The sequence below is a fragment of the Phalangium opilio genome, unplaced genomic scaffold (assembly GCF_054372755.1).
Source record: "Phalangium opilio isolate 3A_F unplaced genomic scaffold, DU_Popi_V2 ptg000070l_1, whole genome shotgun sequence".
In the NCBI taxonomy this organism is placed as follows: Eukaryota; Metazoa; Arthropoda; class Arachnida; order Opiliones; family Phalangiidae; genus Phalangium; species Phalangium opilio.
The window spans coordinates 13,676,254-13,697,621 of record NW_028324182.1 but is presented as its reverse complement, the minus strand read 5'-3'; the positions used below and the strand labels follow the sequence as shown (position 1 = coordinate 13,697,621).

General features: G+C 34.4%; 1 protein-coding gene across 2 annotated transcripts; it reads left to right on the top strand.

Moving 5' to 3' along the window:
* The first annotated feature begins 425 nt into the window (after positions 1-425).
* LOC149661815 (uncharacterized) lies at positions 426-21,336 on the top strand. Of its 2 annotated transcripts, XM_089843321.1 has the most exons (27): positions 426-615; positions 6,573-6,721; positions 6,962-7,120; positions 7,921-8,004; positions 8,464-8,572; positions 10,783-10,854; positions 11,132-11,203; positions 11,818-11,889; positions 11,963-12,034; positions 12,099-12,170; positions 12,256-12,327; positions 12,641-12,712; positions 12,803-12,874; positions 13,382-13,453; positions 13,590-13,661; positions 14,368-14,484; positions 14,563-15,055; positions 15,943-16,177; positions 16,411-16,523; positions 16,594-16,725; positions 16,897-16,957; positions 17,032-17,206; positions 17,620-17,824; positions 18,456-18,571; positions 18,869-20,164; positions 21,076-21,115; positions 21,201-21,336. In XM_089843321.1, exons 2-21 carry the CDS (start codon positions 6,667-6,669, stop codon positions 16,936-16,938), a joined length of 2,259 nt encoding a protein of 752 aa, XP_089699447.1. In that variant the 5' UTR covers positions 426-615; positions 6,573-6,666; the 3' UTR covers positions 16,939-16,957; positions 17,032-17,206; positions 17,620-17,824; positions 18,456-18,571; positions 18,869-20,164; positions 21,076-21,115; positions 21,201-21,336. The 2 variants fall into 2 exon arrangements, with proteins under 2 accessions (XP_089699447.1, XP_089699448.1); XM_089843322.1 differs by lacking the exons at positions 18,456-18,571; positions 18,869-20,164; positions 21,076-21,115; positions 21,201-21,336 and having other exon boundaries at positions 17,620-18,230.
* Positions 21,337-21,368: the final 32 nt, after the last annotated feature.

Below are 21,368 nucleotides of genomic sequence, written 5' to 3'. Positions count from 1 at the left end.
AGTTTGGAAGTTCGTCATGGGGAGGCTTAATGACATTGAATTTCGACTTCCAGCCCCTATTCTTCCAGATCTCTCCTTTCTCCACTGCTAACTCGCAACGCGTAAGGCAAAGTTGGGGATCAGGATTCTCGGGCGAGAGACTCGGAGATCTCTTAGCTAGTTTCATTCGCAACTTGTGTCTGAAAGCGCAAGGTAGCGCTAAAATATTGTGGCGGGAACGGGACGGCTTCTTTCAGTTGGATTAAAAAGGTTACTTTGGAACACGTTTCTAACGAAATTTATCTCATTCCTTAAAAAAATTGAACTGAGAACTTTAACTGTTTAAATAAAAAATAATAAAAAAAGTACTTTTTAAAGAGTGAGTGACATGCTTGCTCCTAAGTTGAATTTAGAAAGGGTTAAGGATCTCTAGATTCATTCTCACCCCCGCTATCCACCAGTTTTGGTTTTCGTATACGGTGCTTCTATAACTTCTGTGTCGTCAAACGACTGGTGGACGTTTTGTTTTGTTTCTCTTGCCAAAATAGAACTCTATTTAAACATTCCAATCGCGTGCCAAAAAGAGTCCATATTTTTATCGAGAAAAAGGTGCGAAATTTTGTTTCGTACGATTAGGTTCGTATGGTTTTGATAATGTTTCACGTTAGTCTTAACGGTTTTGTTGCATGAGTGAAGAGTAGGTCAAAATATCTATTGTGAAAGAGCTTCGAGTCACTGTGTTTATGTTAGGCTTAATGAAAACCTGCATGGCAGGAAGTTCATAATAGTATGTGTATGACGTCTACAGTAAATTTTGTACAGTTGGTACCCATTACTTCTAAAATTTTTTTAATTCAAATTATCGTTTAAATTTTCTCGAAAAGTAATGGAAAGTAATTAGGATTAACTTTTTAGAAAATAGAAATAGTCTTAGGTGTTTGGAAAAATAGGTGTCTGAGTTTTATATTTCAATTTTTAATGGCGTTTTTCTTACTGAAAATTTCCAGTATAGAAAGCAAAAAGTAGGGCTATTTATTATTAAAAATTTATAACTCGTAATCGGATAGCAGCTTTAAATTTAAAATTTAAACAGATTTTAGAGTGAAAACAAAAATATATTTTTAGAATAAGATAGATTGTTTCTTTGCCCTGTGACGAAAGTAAATATATCTCATCCAATGTTTTTAAGGATCAACGTTTTTATACCTGTATATGTATAAAAAAACTTGGCATCATGCACTCCCGCGCAGAGTCATTAAGTTTCGGTGTGTCGACACGTACACAGTAAAACCAAAGAAAAAATATCCGTGACAAAAAAAAAAAATAATCCCCATATTTCTGAGTAGTTTTGGCCACTTATTTCTACCTCCATCTAAGTATAACCAATGACATGAAGGTATCCTTTCATGTCTTGGAATTGCATCACTTTTCGTATGTAACCCAAAAAGCCCAAGATCAATCGAAAATTCTCTTTTAATGTATATAAAAGTTTTTCCCGTAAAGTAACTGATGTATAGAATGTATCAGATATTAAATGCAGGGATACCAGCTAAACCCTTAGACGAAAATATTAGTTCTTTACTATTGGGTTAAGTTTTTAATTTTATAATACTAAAAATAGGTCCCAAAATGTTTGATTAAAACTCATCGCCGAAACTAGGACATAGATCTAAAAAATCTAGTTTAAATTAATATCCTTGGAAAAATTTAATATATCCACTGGGACCCTGTTATTTTTGAAACACGTAATAGGATAGCCAGCTTTACCGTCAATTCAGTTTGAACGTAACAAAATCCCCAAGGCCAATTTAGTTTCTGTTTACTCTTGGGATTTGACGAAAGTCGAATTTTGTCAATAAAAATAGATAAACACGACTTACGGGAATGGTAGTGTATTGGTAAGTTAAGAGTACGTAATGGGAAACATTCATGTCGTATGTATTTAGTGTGTTGGCTTTAAATACTCAAATATAAGTAAGCTTAAAAAAATAATTCTAAAATACATCGAAATGAAATTGGGAATTAATTGAAGGTACTTTATTTTCTAAGAATAAACAAGGTTTTTAACCTCAGCAGAACTTACTGATGTATAGCAAAATACCTATTTTAAAACCTTACGCCTGCAAAGTCTGTACAGGGAATTGCTATATTTGAAAGCTTTATATGGAGTATTTGTTTTTCCCAGTACATCACAATAAAGCGCATCGACCCCTATCTAGAGAATCGTATGAAGCCTTCTTTGATGTTTTTAGTCAACGCGTTGGGAATTAAACCCTGATTGAAGTCAAAATGTTTTCATTCTGTTTGATCATTTTTTTGCTAGATACGATGCTGTATTTTTTTATTATAACGCTATTTTTACATTGCACTTTAACACTCCCATGAATATTTTTACCCCTGGAAAGAATTTTATTGCGATTATTAAATTAATTCACGTAAGGATAAATTTCTTTTGAAATATCATTAATCAAAAAGCTGGAAAACCGCGAAAGAAAAAGGGGGATATCTTTCAAAACGAATTTTGAAAAGTTGCGATGGATTTAATATCGCTTTTCTGAATCGCTCTGCCGAATGATTTCATTTTGACATGACGTGAGAAATGTTTCTGTACCATTGTTGTTTTGTTTTGTGAGAAAAACAAAATGACATAATCAATTTTTTTCATATCGTCAGCTGCTAGGCTTAGTGCGTTTGCTGTGAGCTTCTATTGGCTACTCGCGTGGTAATAATTTCTTGGCACGCGCGTATAATTCATTTTTCGCTTTATACATTGCGGTTCTAAATCTGACTTGGTAAAAAGTAGGCTTCCCTCGGGTCCGGGACGACAACCTAAAATCAATATCAAACGTATTTGGACGGTAGAGTCCAAACACAAAGAAATGAAAATAACGGTCACTTCTACTTGAACTTCAAGCTTGTTGACTTTTTATTTACTTTCCAAAAGACCTTCAGAGTGTTTCCCTTTTTTCAGTTTCATGTTAGAATCTGAAACCGATCTTTCTATTCTGGATTCCCCAAGGTATACCATGTAGGTCTATAATAGCTTTTAGGTTCAACTTTGCTTTACTTTTTCTATAGTTTAGTAGTTTGCGGAATTCCCAAAAGTGTGTGTGGGTGACTGGGTGTGTTTGTGTGTTGTCGATATTGGAAGATTTGAAACGGTTGTTAACTCGATATATTTTAAAATATATTTGTCAAATGGTGATTGTAGAAAGATGTTTATTCATATTCACACAATTTAAAATTTAACGACACCAATAACAATGTACAAATTCCGGATGACCTCGACCGCGTAAAAACGTTATATTTATCTTGAATAATATATATTATATGGTCCTTACAGGGTTTCCTTGCGTAGGCGAAACTTTTCAGTTGACTTTTGTCAATTTTTGTGACCGATAGCCGTACAAAAACCAATAACTCTATTTAATTTCCCACTTTTCAGTGCCATATAATCGTAAACTACGTAGTTTCGTCAATTTTCTTACCAAAGGAAACTTTTAAGGCTTTGCTAAATATGGTGGAATTAGTTGTAACAGGAAATTGCTTACTAGGGAACCAAAAACATAGAATATATAGTTCGTAAAACACGCGAATGCGAGTTTTGAAAGTTTAACAACGTGAGAGTTACGAATTTATTAACTTATTCCCGTCCTTCGATTATTAGGGTAATTGCCCCCCCCCCTTTACGTAGCTGTATAAAAATCGTTAGCCCTTTTATTTACGACATCTTGTATCGAAAATGATCAGATGTATACAGGGTGTTTCTGAGAAGTCTGGCTTAAATTTGAAACGCGTGTTATTTGGGCTTAAACAGTAATGTATGGATCTCCGTTACTAAATGTTGTAGACCACATGCACGTACTTTTCACTCAGTTTGACCCTGAGTACACACCCTTTAATTTACGCCAGACTTATCAGAAACACCCTGTTTTGGAAAGATGTTTGGATGAACAAGAGTCGGTATTTATGGATAAATCCAATATTGCATTTACCACTAAAATTTCATCTCTTCTAAGCTTAGCAGTTATGTACCGCCATAATGGGGGAAATAAATGATATTAAACCTTCAATTTAAGCTTTTAATAGGTCGTTCACATTTCAGCATCCCTTTCCAATCTGATTATCGATTCTTGCGCCAAGAATCTTTTTATGGTGGTGTTACCGGCTGCCAAAAATGTATCCTTAGCAAACAATGGAAAGTCTACGTGCTTCTAACACGCCATCATCTTCACAATTTACTTAAAAGTAGGATAAAAGATGCTAAAGAAATTGATCAAGAAATTGATCAAGAAATTGATCAAGAAATTAAAAAAGAATCCCCTTTCGATACAAAAGACGAAAAGAAATGGCCTGTAACAATTTCACAGACACGTCAACCGTCGAAGCTTTGTTTAATATAGTGGGGTCCCCATTCAGGCAATCTTCTCTGAAGGAGTTTAGTAAAGACGAAAAGAATGAGGTATAGGGTGATAGCTAATAACCAACGAGACCTTCCTTGGTGCAAAGACGAGATGCATAACCAGACTTGTCTCTAACTAGATGATGGACCGTAAAGATTTAGCTAGATAAATATTATTCAAAACTTTGTAGTTTCCACCAAAAACTTTTCATATCATCATGTCCCAGATACGTTGTGTTCTTTCCAGATATTCAGGTCAGCGTTTTTGGTTTTCTTCACAATCTAAACAAGCAAACAACATTGAAGTCGTTTGTGTGTAAGCACGTTTCATCGAAATTATTGGTCAAGTATTTTGTAGATGGTAACAATTCTTCACGAAACGGCCTGTAGCTAATGGGAACGGAAACAATGCTTTTTGGCATATTCGGGGCGCATCAAGCTTAATAGATGTTTAGATTATAGCTAATATCAAGTAACTGTAATACGACTTAAGACTGAGAATTACGTGCATTTGGTAGTAAAATATTGAGCTGCCGATCGCGTTTTCTATAGTAAAGATGTTTCCCCCTTTCAAGAATTTTCCCGTTTTCCGTCTATATACATAATGTCAATTTTGATAAAAGATCGCCGCTGGTCAGAAGGTTTCGTCGACCGCGACATCCAAGGTTAATAGAATATGGGATGGTGGTTAGAAGAGCTTCACTATCTCGCTTAGTGCTTTAGATTCTGTTATTTTTAACCCTTGCCAGATACTTTTCTACGAAAAATGTCAAATCTTTCCTTCTGGGAAAATAGTGGTCAGTTATTATCCGTCTGGAGAAAGTTCGATCCATATCCATTTCGATATGTTGGTGACAAAAAAATTGAGATGTCGAAAGAGTTATTTTTTGTGTGTGTTTGTGGATAAAGGGTTATATAAAGTCCTTCACGGTCATTCGAGTAACCAGGCGAAAATAAAATCAGTTAACGGGCTTCTGTCGCGCGTCATTAAACAGACCCCATAAGTCTTTGACCAATCATAATGAAGGTTCACGGTCGGTCGCCGCTTATGAAGACATATATTCAATTAGAAATTATAGACAATATCCCAAACAGATGTCCAATGGTCGATAACATTCGAAGTCAATAAGGTGGCGTAATACTTCCCTGTACTTACTTGGTAACGTCCGAGTTCGAAGTGAAATTTTAAACATCAATTTATCGACTTCTTTTAATATTATCTAACGTATTTTGTGTAAGGAGATATGTAATGTTTAGCGTCTGTTTATGGGTGATTGCGTTTAATAACTGGAAAGGGATATCGCAATTCTCTAACATTCTAAGTTAACTTTAATCTATAATATCTTTCAAACCCAATTAAATGTCTCCTAGGAGTCTGCGACTTTTCTTGGGAAAATAAGATTACCTGATCGTCATGGTAAAACCATGCATTTCCGGGTTTTTAGCTTCCCAGTATCCTCTCTGTTCAACATTGCTTATCTTCATGACCTTGTGTCGGTTATTTAGCTCAAGTAAATAAGGGCAACCCTTGAAATAAAGAGATATTTAATTGGCATTTTTTTATACGCACGGGTTACATAGAGTTTAAGAAAACTAATTAGGGTTTTGTTTTTAAAAATAGCTTTGATCAGTCCTTATCTTGAAACATAATATTAATTAAAAGTCTTTCAAATTTTTAATTGGTTGTTTAAAAATAGAAATAGAAATAAAAATGAAATTTCAAATGAGGCATTAAAGAGGGTTTTACATTTCTTTATATTCCTTTTCAAATTCAATAACCTTAGAAATTATTTCTGAAAATTCTTTGCCCTTCGCGTTTTATTTTTGATTTTTTACAAAAACATATGTTTGCTCAAATCATATAATCCTCTATTTATAAAGGTGAATGTAGAAAATGTAGTTCAAGGATTTATTGGATCGAAATGCAAAAACTAACAAAAGTTAAATATTATTTTTCGTTATCACGTTTTCTTCAGGCAGCGTTGAGGGAGAGTTTAGTTGTAATCTCAATGATAGTTGGTTCTATAAAGGGGGAGGAGTTCCCTTGACGTCACACCCAATCAACGTTAAGCGTTTTCTCGCCTAGATATTTAGAAACCGAAAAAGGTTGATGCGGCTAGATTAATAATCGCGTTTATGTGGCATCGTTAGCAACAGTTGAACAAGGTTTATAATAAACTTTCATTCATAGATTCAATTATTGATCAACGTGGAGAATCGGAAGTCATCAAAGACGGAAAAGTCTCAGAGACCCGATCGGAAAACTTTATGAGCCTATTTGACCGATGACTCGATCTTACCAATTCAGCGGATATCTGTTCTTCCTGTCCTGGTTCACGTGTAAGCAACCTCACATTATGGGGAATACGATTTTCTTTTTCATAATCGTAAACCCAGTAAGAGGAGTCGGACAGTGGTAATTATTTAATTAAAATATAATATTTCTTCCCATCAGGAAACATCCCATGCTAAAATCCCCATAAGGAGAAATGATTATATATTTAAATGAAGTTTCCGACCCCTTTTTAGTGTATTATTGATGGATATTCTACGTGGTTATTTATTTCCTTCTTCCCCCAGGCAACTCCATAGCGGCGATATTGGTCCATGAAAATTCGGAAACTCCTCGTTGCCAACCGGGTTCTTTTCCTTGTAACGGAACGGACCAGTGCGTCGAACAGCGCCAAAATTGCGACAAAATTGTAGATTGCGCCGATGGATCCGACGAATGGAATTGCGGTAAATATCTTTTCGCCAGTCTTAAGCCTATTAATCAAGCCTCAAACCATCAAGGGAAACTTAGGTACAGTTAAAAAGAAAACATTTCTGGCACATTTTTAGGACAAGCATTGAAAGGTTTTTTATGACGAATATTTTGTTCCTAAGGAATTTCGCAGTTTTAAGTTTTTTGATTTCGTTCAAAGTTTCTTATATTTGTGCTTAAAATGGGGTTTTGTAGACCAAGTGGCCAAGAAAATGGTTTACTTTTGAAGTCCTGGAGAAATTGAACATTTTTTTCTTGACGAATACAGATTTATTTGTACGTTTTTGACAAGTTTTAGTTCAAAAACTTTATATTGTTAGCGTATTTTTAAAGACCAAAAACTTCCATTGCAATCAAAATCAATAAATACCTACCCAAGCAGGCCTTGAAAAGCACTTAGCCAAATTTTAAGGTCAAAGTTTAGAATTTATGAATATTTTATTAACTCACTCTCCGTATTCATAAGGTTCGAAGCGATAAAGGTAAATAGCTTATGTTAACCCTAATAGAAAATTCTTTGCAGTATAAACATGTTTTTCTAAAAGTCCCCAAAAATGTATAAAATCTAAGTAAAAGTAGTTTAAAACAAACTCTTTGCCCAAAATCAATTTAGAATTTAATTTTACAATAGGGAAAGGAAAAAAAAGGTGATAAACGATTTACGAAACCAATAATTTTTTTTCAATCATTCAGTTATGATGCGTAAACTTCATACTGTATTTTTTTCAAACATTTCTTTCTAACCCTTTGTACCCTTTCTGTTGAAAAATTTCAGAGGATCGATTTCGTAAAGATTTTTGGAACAATTTATTTCGAAAGAGACCGGATGAAGACCGTGAAAAACAAATCGAAGGATGCTGTAAGAGAACCTTTATCTATATATTTTTCTTTATTTCATTCGATTTCAAACGAATTCCGAAGCCGTTTCCTCTTTCCTTAAACGACCGCTCATTAATTTTTCCGATTCTTCTTTAAGCAAACAGCTGGGAGGATATCGCGAAGGAAATTCGTCTATTTTATCTTCATCGGAAAGAGAAAAAATAGGCCAAATAAATAAATCTAGTCTTGATTTAAGAATTTATTTTTAATCCTGTTATTGCAGCAAGCGAGATATCAAACTAGAAAGTACAAAGTAAATTAAACCATCGTAAAACTTAATTTCCTTTCACGGTAATAATTTTATTTCCCCCTTTTAATTAGGCTTAGCATAATTACTAAATTACCAGCATCTCATCTAGATTCTAGAATTGAATTCTGTACAAGTTGTTGATAGAGCGATGAGATCAGTTTAATCTTTTCGTTTCATCATTGTTTTTAGCACTTTCGGTGGTTCCTAAGGAATGCAGATGTTCCAAAAAGAATCTGTATTGCGAACATAGGGACTTGAATACTGTACCATCTCCTCTTTCCGGAAGTACGAGAGAGTTGTAAGTAACTGTTGATACAATATTTAGAAAAAGAAAAAAATTTCATTTCGGAACAAGAGCGGGAAAACCCGACCTCAACTTCTATAGTATATTTCACCCGCTTCTCTGAAGTGTTTGAATAGTTTCACACACGTGCATGCGATACGAAACCTGCAATGATAGGAAAGCCTAGAATCTATTTATAAACAACCCACGAAGCGTCTTTGTCTTCATTAAACGAAGCACCTCGAATAACCTTCTTAAGCCTAAGGTTATCGTACTTTTAAAACATTAACGGATGGGAAAATTCAAAGAGAATGGAACTATTTCAGTAGTACTTTCTTTTCTTCCAAGGTTGTTGGAATAAAATAGAAAGACAAAAAGCCTAGTGTAGCATAGCGCTCTTTGAAAAGTTTCTCCGCCGAAGGAAGTTTCCGCAATGGAATGTCTATTTCCGACTTTCTACTCTCAGTTAGATTGCCGTTGTAAATCAAACCAACATTATTAAGTTCTCTAAAATTTGTGAAATGTATTGCTGTACGTTTGCCCTTAATTCAGTGAGGTATTTTTGAAACTGCATGGCTGTTAGAGGTATAAATATAAAAATCTTCGCGTAAGGCCCTTATTTCATGGGGAAAACATATTTGACATATTTTCCTTACAAATCGGATTATTATTCTTATTATAATGAAGCAAGATCTAGTTTCTTTTCCACGATCTCTTCTGTTAATACAAGATATTGCATGTTTTTCTCGTGGAATCCTTGGAAATTGTTTATGCCAGGAGCGCTCTAAGTTATAACTTATAGCGCTCCTGAATTATTCTTATTTGTTTCATGATGAATGGGATTTCCTAACTAGATTAATGGCATTCCTTTCTCCCAAGAGATGATACTCGAAATTTAGTTTGCCCTTATAACGGCAAAAAATATATTTTGACTTTCAAATTGATGAAGGCAAAAAATAAAAATGCTCTAAGCGGAATTTAATGATTTTTCGGCATCTTTTGGGGATTTATTTTGGACGTATTCTTGTCAGAAGTAACGTGTGTAGACTAGAAGTATAGCGCATTTTAATTATGAATAGTTAGTTATAAATGTATCACACGGAAATTTATCGATTTCGTTATTTATAATTTTTATTTTAACAAGATCGTAGAACCTGCTGTCGCACTTTTGGATACTATTAATACAGTTACTTCTGTCAATATTAAATTCGCATAAAAATCATGAGGGTAATTTAGTATCTCTGGTGCCCCAAAAGGGGGATATTTTTAACTTTAATACTTAAGCGGTCGTAAAAATGCAAATATATACCATTAGGTACACCTTATTTTTTTTCTAATCAAACTGCCCTCAATTTAGGCCTAGCCCTTTAGTTAATGGTTTGATAAAAACGGCTGTCAATATGTATACGACTCGAAATAGTTTTTCTGAAAAAGCACATTTATATCTTAGTATAACTTCTATAAAGAATTATTTCAAAGTTTGAAAGCGCATATGAATCCCTTTGAAAAGCACATTTATTCATTTAGTCGTGTAATGACGTAAATTAGTTTTTCCGATCGTATTCGATGTGAAGGATGAATGCACGCTTTCATTATTTCTTCAGTATATCTCTCGAGAGTTCATGAACCTTTATGCTAGAGGAGAAGCTCGGTTGATTCAATTTAAATGATGATGAAATCCTCAAACGCGGAGTAATTCGAAAGTGAGCACTTTGTACTAATCTCAGAGATTAAATTATGTTTTCCTTGGCAAAATCAGTAGATTTTGTCTAACGGGTTTTCTTTGAAAAAAGAGTTTTATGAAAATACTTGAGGTTTAAGAATAGTCTAGTGTAGTTTACCAGAGGGAAATGAACTGTGGAGTGACTCTTTAGTGTCTTAGCGAGACTCCTTTGAAACCAAACAAAATTATGTGGAATCAATTATAAGAAGCGGGTGCTATTTTTACTAATCTTCTTTAGCAACGTCATAAAAACATAAATCTACGCGTTGGGTTGTTGAAGATCTTTATTGGATAATGAGTACGAGTGAAGTAAATTCATTCCTGCTTTTTTTTAAACAAATGAGTTCCTGAAACGAGTTCATAAATTAAATCTAACGATTAAAAACATGAACTATGAAAGTGAACGAAACCTCACAAATTTGTGTTAAAACCATTTTACCTTGTTTGAGGTGAAATGTATCTAATATTAAAGTAAACAACCCCATTTTTTATTTATTTGCAGAGATCTATCTGGGAACAAAATATGTCGAATTCAACGTGAGGATTTTTCGGATCTAAGAAACGTGCAAACATTGTAAGTGGAAACAATTTTCTTTTCGTATATTTGCAATAAACAAGATATATGAGACCACCTCTTATATACAAAAATGCTCTTATGGGTTACGCCTCGGGAATGACCCGTATCTGTTGTATAGACTAATGGGGAACGTAAAAGGCTCCCGATCCTGGTTATGCCACCTATACAATACGTGATACTTATCGTGAATTCAACTGAAACCCATCCTTAAGGATGAAACCTCTTTAACGTCTTTTCAACGATGTGTTTTTCTTTATTTCTTTGAAATATCCAGGATTCTTACTGCCTCCGAAATCAGAGTGATAGAAGTAGCTGCCTTTCAAAATCTTCCCAATTTGAGATATTTGTAAGACGAGAGCGTTGACTTACTTTTCCATACGCGGGGTCCTTTAAGAGACGTTGGGTGAAGCTTTTTATTATTATCTCTTTTTTTTTGCACCTTTAAATTGAAAAACATGGTTAGAATACATACGTTAGAATCTCGAGTCGGTTGAAAGCAACATTGAATGTTTATATCCTAAGTGTCCTGGCGAGTGAAAAATATTTGCTGACACCATTCCGGTTAAACTAGAGTGTCAGAATGTCTTGAAATTTTTATTATATAGGCCTACTTTTATGTATATATATATATATTTACTACCCAGATTTTTTTTATACCAAATCTTCCATTTAGTATAAAAAGACGGAAAGTTGTTATCCGCCTATAAGCGAGCTTCCCTCTAAACATTGCTGCAATGCGTGTGAAACATTTCTACAGGCGCTGGTAGAAAATACATTGCCTTTAAATCCCCTAAATTAGGGCTTCCCCCTAACACGCGACTCGACATTCCAACCGCCGCTATAAGGTACATGAACTTTAAATTAGATTATTTCGAAACGATATAACTTCATCAAAACGTCTCGAGTCCCCCCACCTATTGAATTGCATTTAAGCTTAACAATTTATCGCTCGTTCTCTAGATATTTAGCGGGCAATAAAATTAACGTTATTCGCAATGCTACCTTCCTAACAAACGTTGCTTTGGAACTATTGTGAGTGTGAAAATTAGCTACAAATCCCCCTTTTAATTGCTTTCTAATTAAGATATTTTTATATAATTTCTAGAATACTGTCCCATAATCCTTTAAATCAGTTACATCCGGGTTCTTTTCTTGGATTGCAAAATCTAATAGAATTGTAAGTTCAGTCCTTATAATCCCAACGCATTTAGAACTTGGTAATGTTTTATATTTTACTAAAGGGATCTGCGAAGTTGTCAACTGCATCACTTAGATACTGCCGTTTTTAATGATTTGGTGAATTTGGAAAAACTGTAAGAATTTGGTGGGGATAATATATATTTTTTTGCTCAAAGGTTGCACTCTCCATAATGGATTTTTCATCTTTATACTTTTTAGTTTTTTGGACGAAAACCATTTGATCCAGCTTCCTCACTTTATCTTCAGTCGCTCACAGAATCTCGTTCAGCTGTAAGTATCCTTTTTTAAATACGATTTTTTACCAGTTTAGTTTATTATCAAGTTTCCCAACGCAGTGGCGAACGTTTTTCTTGTAGTGTCACATTGATAGTCAATATTGCTATTTCCACATCTAGACAAATCGCTATTGACCTGCCTTTACCTTCTGAAATTGCTCTATTCGGCAGATAACCAGAAATGATTAAGAACAAACTTCTTTAGATCCCTTTTTAGTCATCTTTCAATATATTCTAAACACACAAATTTACACTACTTTTATCAAAATATTAAAAAGAAAACAAAATACATTTTTCGTTTCCTTTAGATCCTTATCAAAAAATTATATTTTCCAAGTTGATGAAAACGTATTCGCTGGAATACACGAACTTAGAAGTTTGTGAGTTTATTTTATAGTCTTTATAACTTAATTTTCTAATTAATTATATTAATATTTGTATAATGTTATGTCTGTTTTAATCTCATCTAGGAGTTTGGCCTATAATAAAATTGACATTTTGGAGGAAAAGAGTTTCGGGAATTTGACTGCGCTTCTCAAATTGTAAGTTGATATTTTCTCTTCATTTTGTTTACTAATTAATTAAAACTTTTCTAAGCCTATTTGTGTTGTATTACTGTAATTGTATATGAACCACTAATGAGCGTGGGGATAATTAGAGCAATACGTAGCAACTGTTGCTTGGTAGCTTGAAATACGACGCTTATCATCCATAGACTTGTAATTCGATAATTGCATCACGTTTTTAGATTTTCTCTTGAGAGTCAACTTTGAAATTTAATTTCTTAAAGTATACCCTATTTTTTAAAAATCTATTTCCGCTATTTGGCAATGACCCTGAAAAAATAGAAGCATCTTTTGGAATTTCCATTTTACTAATGGATGCGTTGGATTAACGCTAGGAACCTAAAAGGGACTTAGGGTTTACATTTTTTTTTAAATTTCCAAGGGACTAGGGGATTATACCTTGAGCTTAGACCTACACGTGTAAATTTCAATTCCTTCCTTGTGAAACCTATTTTTATTTAAATTTCATCTTTAATTCCTTAGGGATTTACAAGGTAATGGAATAAAAGAGGTTGACAGGAACGTCTTTAGATATTTGGACTCTTTACATTCGCTGTGAGTTGATTCATAATTTTTTTGTTGTTTTGTTTGAGGAGGCACATGCAGTTCTTTTTAGAAAACATTTCTATTATAAATTCTCGGTTGAATTCATAATTTAATTGAAAATTTTAAACCTTAATTAATTTTATAGAAATTTGAAAGGCAACGATTTGAAAAAAATTGAAAGGGAGGTGTTTGATCATCTACAAGAATTGCATTATTTGTAAGTAATATTTATTTATTCTCTTTTACCTTGGTAGGATTAAAATCACTATCCTTAGAACAAACCCCTTAATTTATGGCAGACTTATCAATACACAATACTTAGGCTTAATTAAAATTTGTGAAGGGTTTAAAAGAATTCGCACCCCTTAAGGTGCAAGCCTTAAAATTCATTTCTTTTCTATTTCTTCCCGTGCAAAAACTTGTTAATTAAACCACGATGATTATATTTTATTCTCTTAGGGTTTGACTTGGTGTACCCCAAAATAGCGTAGAACTCTTCTTCCGTGAATTTTGATATTGCTTTTCGAGATTTACTTGGACCTCGTATTTCAAATTTCTAGGTTCTTACATGGAACTGGGTCTTAATCGTAATTAAAATATGAGCGAAAAAATAATTGGGTGTTAGCACTGGTGTTAGGGTTCCACATACATGTTTTAGTAATTAGGAAATTTGAGATTAAGCCTTGAAACTATCTTAAAAAATAAATCAAGAAAGAGTAAGTTAGCAAAGATGGCCTTAAGAGGTCCCAATTATTAATATTTCTATTCATTCGAGGAAGTACGGTATCTTAGGAAATATGAACTTGAATCTTTTTCCGAGATTACTTCCTGGTTTCTTGATGTCTCTCGGTTTTATCAGAAACGCCTACTGTTTTGCGGTCTACTCAACACAAATCTATTGTTTTTCTCTTTTATTTTCGTAGGTACTTTGACGACTTCTATTTCTGCTCGTACGCGATGCACGTTCGAGTTTGTGAACCTCAAGGCGATGGTATTAGCAGTGTGGCTCACTTACTCGACAATGTTCTACTCCGAATTTGGTTTGTTAATTTTTTTTTACTTTGTGGAAGATATTTTAGGATGTTTTCCAATCTTTATACGAACGTTTTCTTTGACAGTGTTTGGATAGTAGCATTCCTGGCTTGCGTTGGTAACGCCATAGTTCTACTTGGACGTCTCTTGGTACGAGAACCCAACGAGGTTCATTCGTTTTACATCAAGAACTTGGCTCTTTCGGACCTTTTGATGGGCATCTACTTGTTTATCATCGCGGCGTATGACGTAGCGTTCCGAGGAGAGTACATTCTTCACGAGGATAACTGGCGTCACAGTTGGCAGTGTTCCTTCTCCGGTTTCTTGTCGACTACGAGCTCGGAAGCTTCCGTTTTTATCCTGACCATCATTACGGTGGATCGTTATCTTTCGATCATGTACCCACTCTCCGTTAAACGTCGTACCAAGAGGTTCGCGGCTTATTCAACGCTGTTGGCGTGGTTATTATCTCTACTATTTTCCGTTCTTCCACTTTTGAATATCCGATATTATGGTAACGAGTTCTACGGTAGCAACGGTGTTTGTCTACCTCTTCATATTGACAAGCCTTACTCTCAGGTAAGCCTTTGTTTCTCTCCTTTGCTTTAACTTTTAGCTTTTCGAGATCAATATCTAATCAACAACATCGTATTTTACTCGCGAAGTAGACAAACTCAAAAGTTGTCGAACATAGTTTTCCATACCCTCTATTGAAAGGCCAACAAGTTCCCAAGGAAGTTTAAAATTTTAGAACCGCACTTCTGATAATATCGGCTTAATCTAGTTCCGTTATTATTATTAAAAGGCTTCGGGGTTAAGACAACGTATCATAATAACCTTTTGTTTTTGACGGGTATATTTGACTAATGAACTTTAAAGTATCCATTCGCGTTTGGTGAGCGTTATTAGACAAACAATCAATAGAATCAATGTTACATTACACAAAATTGAAAATAGACCATCCTAATACATTCTAGTATATAGTTCTGAATTCAATTTGCATTATAAATTATAATTAATTAAAAAATCCTTGCGGTATTTCCTATGAGGTTCTTTAATACTCTTATAGTTAAGAAAACATTGATTGCAGATCAAACACCCATACATTTATTTCAAGGAACTTTTTCTTAAATTTTCTTGATATATACGATCACTTTATTCCCATACAAACGGAAAATCTAATCAAAAATATAAAGGGAATACTTTATGTCATTTTCTATTCACCTTCGCGTAAGAAGATCATAGATATGGCCGAGAGTATTATAAAAAAAAATCTTTTTGATTTAGTTTGTCCAGAAATCAGAAACACGAAGTAAACTATTTGCATTGCATGTATCGATTTTTGATTTAGTAATAGTATCATTTTAATGACTTACTTCAATGAATGAACTTTTGGTTCAGAATTCTATGCTAAAAAAAAGCGGAAATAGCTATCACTTATTTTTTTCTTTTTCATTCTATTATAGGCTTGGGAATATTCCACATTTATTTTTTGCGGGGTCAATATGTTGGCCTTTTTCTTCATATTTTTTGCCTACATCAGTATGTTCTTTACCATTTCGACGTCGAGGATCGGACTGCGATCCACGCAACACCATCAACAGCAAGATCGTACCATCGCTCAAAGATTCGCCTTTATAGTGGGCACCGACTTTCTTTGCTGGGTTCCAATCGTCGTTCTCAAAATTCTTTCCATATCGGGTGAGCTTAATTGTTTACTATTGATTTTATCAAAAGCAAAGTCAAATAACAGACATTTACGCATTAAAGAGAGAGTAAACGATATTTACTGCATAATGAAAACACTTGCGCCTGTCCCTAGCTTTCTCTTGTTTCTTTTTGCCATTGTTGTAAATAGTCGCGATGCTATCCAATCTGGCTAAGAGTGCCCAAAGAACATTGTCTGCTAAATAATGGCTGTATTTCTTTCATAGGTATAACAATAGACGCTCAATTAAACGCGTGGGTGGCCGTGTTTCTCCTTCCAGTCAACAGCGCATTGAATCCAATATTGTACACACTGACGACGAAACTTTTTAAGCAACAGGTAAGACAATTAAATACATGATTCCACTTTATTTTTCTTGTCACTATATTGTCCTACTTTCTTATAATAGATAGCCAGAATAGTGTACAGTTGCCGTGACGGTGTCCATCCGTTTTCAAGGGCGGATCCCTTCCGTTATTCAAGGTCTTCCGCCTACGCCAATCAAAGAAGAGCCGTCTTGGCTACATTATCCAATAATGACGTGAGTTACAACAAGTCTCGTTCCACACCTTTCATCATGGGGAATGGATTATTTAGTTATTCTAAAACGTAAAATGCTACTTAGCATACGAGAAATCTTTTGCTTAATCCATTGACCATAAGATTGTTGGGAAAATATGTCTTAGGCTCAAATGTGTACAATGTATTTTAGAAAGTCGTAATACCGTTATGCCAAACGAACCGACCCACGTGATCGGAATCTATAGATCGAGGTAAATTTAGTTTTAAATGACGGAAATGGACGCGAAAATATGGTTTTATTATTTATTTTTTACAATTGGCGTAGGTTGTTTTTGATAAATTAACGGGAGGACTTTACCAAGAATCCATCGATGTCCGAGCACGGGTCCCCGTACCGTAAATCAATACTACTACATGTTGCTGGGAGCCAACGATGGATTCTTGGTCCATCGCTCAATCACACGTTTGCCTTTGACAGTCAAATCCGGACCACTCGACAGGTAGAATACTGTTTTTATTTAAGAATTAAGGTTTTAACGCTTAGGAGTTTCTAATTGCTTTTAAGTAACTAACAAATATTTAACCGTAAGATGCTTTCAAGTATGACGCAAAAAAACCACGCGTATTTTTATCGGTCAATTTCTTAAACTCGGAACTTAAATTTTAGAAAAAGGGTTAAATTTTCTGCTCTTTCGCTATTAGCTATAGGCATTTCAATAGTAATCTTTTGATTACTCTTTGGTAAAACTTCGCTTTTAAAACTTTTCCTTTTTCCAATTTTATTTCCAAAAGTTGTTCTATTTACCTTAACAGCGGCTGCGAATAACTTTTGACGAGCTATAAGGAATTTTAATTTTTCTTTTCTAATTTTTGCGTTTTATTTGTACTATTTCATTTATGCTACGAAACGAAGTCGGAAAGGAGCTCAAGTACGACAAAATCCATACTTCTAACCAGCGCTAGAAGCAGTGTTCGAAGCCAATACGGAACAGGTGCTAAAGAGAAGACTCAGGCGAAAGATTGTTTCAAAGCTGAACTTCTCTGAATTCTAATATAACGCGTTAAATCGGTCATTAACTTGGGTAAAATGAAGAAGCCAATATTGAGGAACTTAAACGGTATGTTTATCGTTCAAAATACTAACGAGCTTAAATTCCCGGAATAAATTTAACGTTTTCAACTTCTTAAGTATTTATACTACTATATATATTACCAAGAATTTATTTCATTTTCCCAAGCATATTGAACTTTTTCTTAGAATGAGTGTCGAAACGGAAATTAAGAGTATATTTCATACACAGTTCAATTTACATGGGATAATTTAATAAATTCATGATGTTAAGTGTAATGATTAAGGCGCGACGCGATCGAACAAACACTGTTATTTTACAGTTTTCCCTGGAAAATTCTAAATTTATAATTGTTTTCTATATATGTATAAGAAAATTAATATGATTATTATTTTGTACGCTATTTATGTATAAATTGTTGGACGAGAGTAAGTAAACGATTTTATCTTATAAATTGGTTATGCTAATTTATTTTGATAAAAACTTTTACATTTAAAATATTTAAAAACCGTTTATCGGTCGCCACACCTGCTCGATCCAATGTGTTAGGAATACGGTACCAAAGTAGTTAAAAATTCTTCCATCCCTCGAGATTCAAAACTTGATGAACCATTGTTAATAGCTAGCGATTGTGTTATTTAGGTTGGAATTTCTAAAAAGTAGTTTTCATTATTATTAGTATTTGAAAGGAAAGCCTATGATACTCTTCATAAAAATGTTTCGAAAGGGTATTTGCTAGCGTCTCCTGGTAGCTATAACGAAGATGGCAGACCCATACTTACGCATAGGTCTAATGTAATAGCCCCTTCCAAAAAGTTTGACTGCCTTGTGCATCTTGTTGTTTAAGTTCTTCGCGCATGCGCACTTGGAGCTAAAAATCGTCATATCTAGGTTGTGAACTAGGCTATGCGGGGAAACTACTCCCTGTTTGTAGGAAGAACTGAACTGACTCAGACTAAAAACATTTTTTCAAAACTTTTTGGAAGGGGCTATTATAAATATCCTTTAAAAGATAACTTATGATTTGAAGATACATTTAATTTAATTTTGCCTCTATCTGAATTTGGGGATTTTGAAACCTAATGTTTGCAGTTAGAAAATGGACGAACTTACCCATTACAACACTGTCGTGTTAAAGTGCAGCAGAACGTGTTGAGTAGATACTTGAAACCCGTTACCCTACACGGATTGCAGAGGTTCAAATTTTGATTGCTGTTGAATAACCAATTGGCCAATAGAGCTTCGGATAAAACGGCTCCAACAACCAACAGAAGAAAAGCTTGGCGAAGGAACCTTAGGACGTACATGACTTCAATTGACGGTGAAAATCAGCAAAGGACAAGAAGGCTTTAAACGGTAATATATTTTGTCTTTTATTTATTTATTTATTGGCTTTCTAAATCGCTACTACTAGCCACGATTAGTTGATAACGCTTTCTACCAACTTTCCATTTCGTGAAACGGCTTTAAATACTGTTGGGAAAATAATGATGGCCCAGTTTTTCTCGCTTAACCTTATCGGGAAATCCTTTTCACTCAATTTATTGAACGACGGTTTCCCGTCAATCAGGAATTAGTTTGGATATAAAAAAGCGAAAGTTTAGAATATGAATCCTTTTTAAAACAATAGATATTATATAACCCCAGATATCCTTTCGCGTAACGTTTGTATTAAAGGGAAGATCGCGTTTATGAGATGGTCATACTAAAGCCAATGGCAAATAGGAAGTAGTAAAAGTGTTGATGGATATCTATCATCTTCTGGGAGAGAGCTATACCTTATTTCTATTTTACAAGTACTGATATTGTTTCTACACGATATTGAGCTAGAATTATACAGATAAGTTTAAGTTTTTAACAGTTTAATGAGGTATATTTAAAATACACTTATTTTTGTAATAAATATGGAGTTGAGTCAATGGGAATTTTTAAACAGAATTAAGGCAAAATTATCCGACAGCGTTAGCAGCTACGTCAGCGAATGAATTTCGAATGGGATTGTTTCCGAACGGAACTCTGTGAGAAAAAATAGCAAATGTAGCGATTAATATAGGGATTTTACGTAATTCAACAATCGTTTGTTTTACTTACAACTCGAGGCAACATTGATTCTGAAAAGCGCAACACAATGACGGTCCGAAGTTAAACAAACCCGGGGTACACGTTACGCATTTGCTGGTGAAACTCATAGAGTTTGCGAAACCAGCGACAAGTATAACGCTTAAAACTATATAACAAATTCTTTCCCGCATATTAGGATTATTGAATGGGAGATGTAGCTTTTAGGAAGCTCTCGACGGAACTCTCGGGAAGTTAGTGACTGCCGGGGATGAATTTCCTCTTCTTAAATACAAGCTACTAATTCCAGGACGATTAATACGCAAATAGGTAATAATGAAAGTCATTTTTATTTCGAAAGTTAGCTTTCTAGATCTGATTAGAGCGGAAGACCAACCTTCCTGTTTTGTATGGATGTTTTATATAGGCGACGGAAGTGACAACTATAATTTTTTTGAAAAAAACGAGTTTGCTTTGCATTTATTAACTATACTTTGCCAAACATGGACTCTGTGTAAAGGCGCAGAAATTAAAATATATTAGTTCTAAATATTAGAAACTGAATTGACATTAAGCTTCCTCGATATAAGATTGTGCTTTTATACTGTATAATATTGATATTATACTGTTTTATTGTGTGTCTATGCTGTATAATATTCATTTTATATTGTTTTATTTTATTTTTTGCTGTTTTGCTGTTGTGTTTTCATGATGATGACTTTTATGTGAGTTTATATGTATTTTATTGTAGTTTTTGCGCGTTTAGTGTAGTTTTCTTGTGTTCCATGTAGTTTTTGTGTTTTACTGTAGTTTATGTGTGTTTTATTGTAGAGCTGTTACCCTCGGCATCGCTCGCGTGTAATTAGAACTTTCATCAAAATGTTATAAAGAATGGGTAGATTTTTGTTGCACCCTAGGAGCGAAGGAACTCGGCGTTGCCCGTCAGCCCGTCGGGACATTTTTTATTACTTTTCACGCGGACATTATTCCATAAACAAGTTTTTGGCCGCCATTTAAAAAGATGGCAACAAATCGAACCCGAAAGACCATTCAGTCCGTCTATAGGTTAAAGGAAACTAGTGTACTAAATATTTGTGAAATCGGTTAAAAGGCGCGGACTTTGTTGCATAGAGAAGATGTTTTACATTTCCGGGCGCCATTTTTTAAGATGGCGGCGGATTGGAAAAATCTTTCTTAGTATACGCCTAGTACTTATGAGTAACGTTCCTGCAAATTTTCAGCCTTCTAGGGCAAGCGGTTTGGACTGGGTGTTGATTATCAGTAAGTCTGTCAACCAGTCTGGACTTATTGTAGTTTTTGTGTGTTTTAGAGTAGTTAAATGACCTTTAATTATCACTAATTATAGAAATGTTTTTACCGGTTATGAAAGTAAGCGCCGAGGTGATAGATCTTTGTCCGTTTCTGCAAGGAGTCGATCTTGGCGTGGGACGAGGGAGGGAGGCAGAGGAGAGAGAGAGAGAGAGAGAGAGTAGTAGATACATAACAAGTATAAGAAGAGATAGGAGACGTTCCT

Excerpts from the sequence above, each read along its gene's own strand:
- LOC149661815 (XM_089843321.1), top strand. The coding sequence starts at position 6,667 with ATGACTCGATCTTACCAATTCAGCGGATATCTGTTCTTCCTGTCCTGG. Across the intron at positions 11,890-11,962 it reads AACGTTGCTTTGGAACTATT|AATACTGTCCCATAATCCTT; the intron begins GTGAGTGTGAAA and ends TATAATTTCTAG. Across the intron at positions 16,726-16,896 it reads CTACATTATCCAATAATGAC|AAAGTCGTAATACCGTTATG; the intron begins GTGAGTTACAAC and ends AATGTATTTTAG.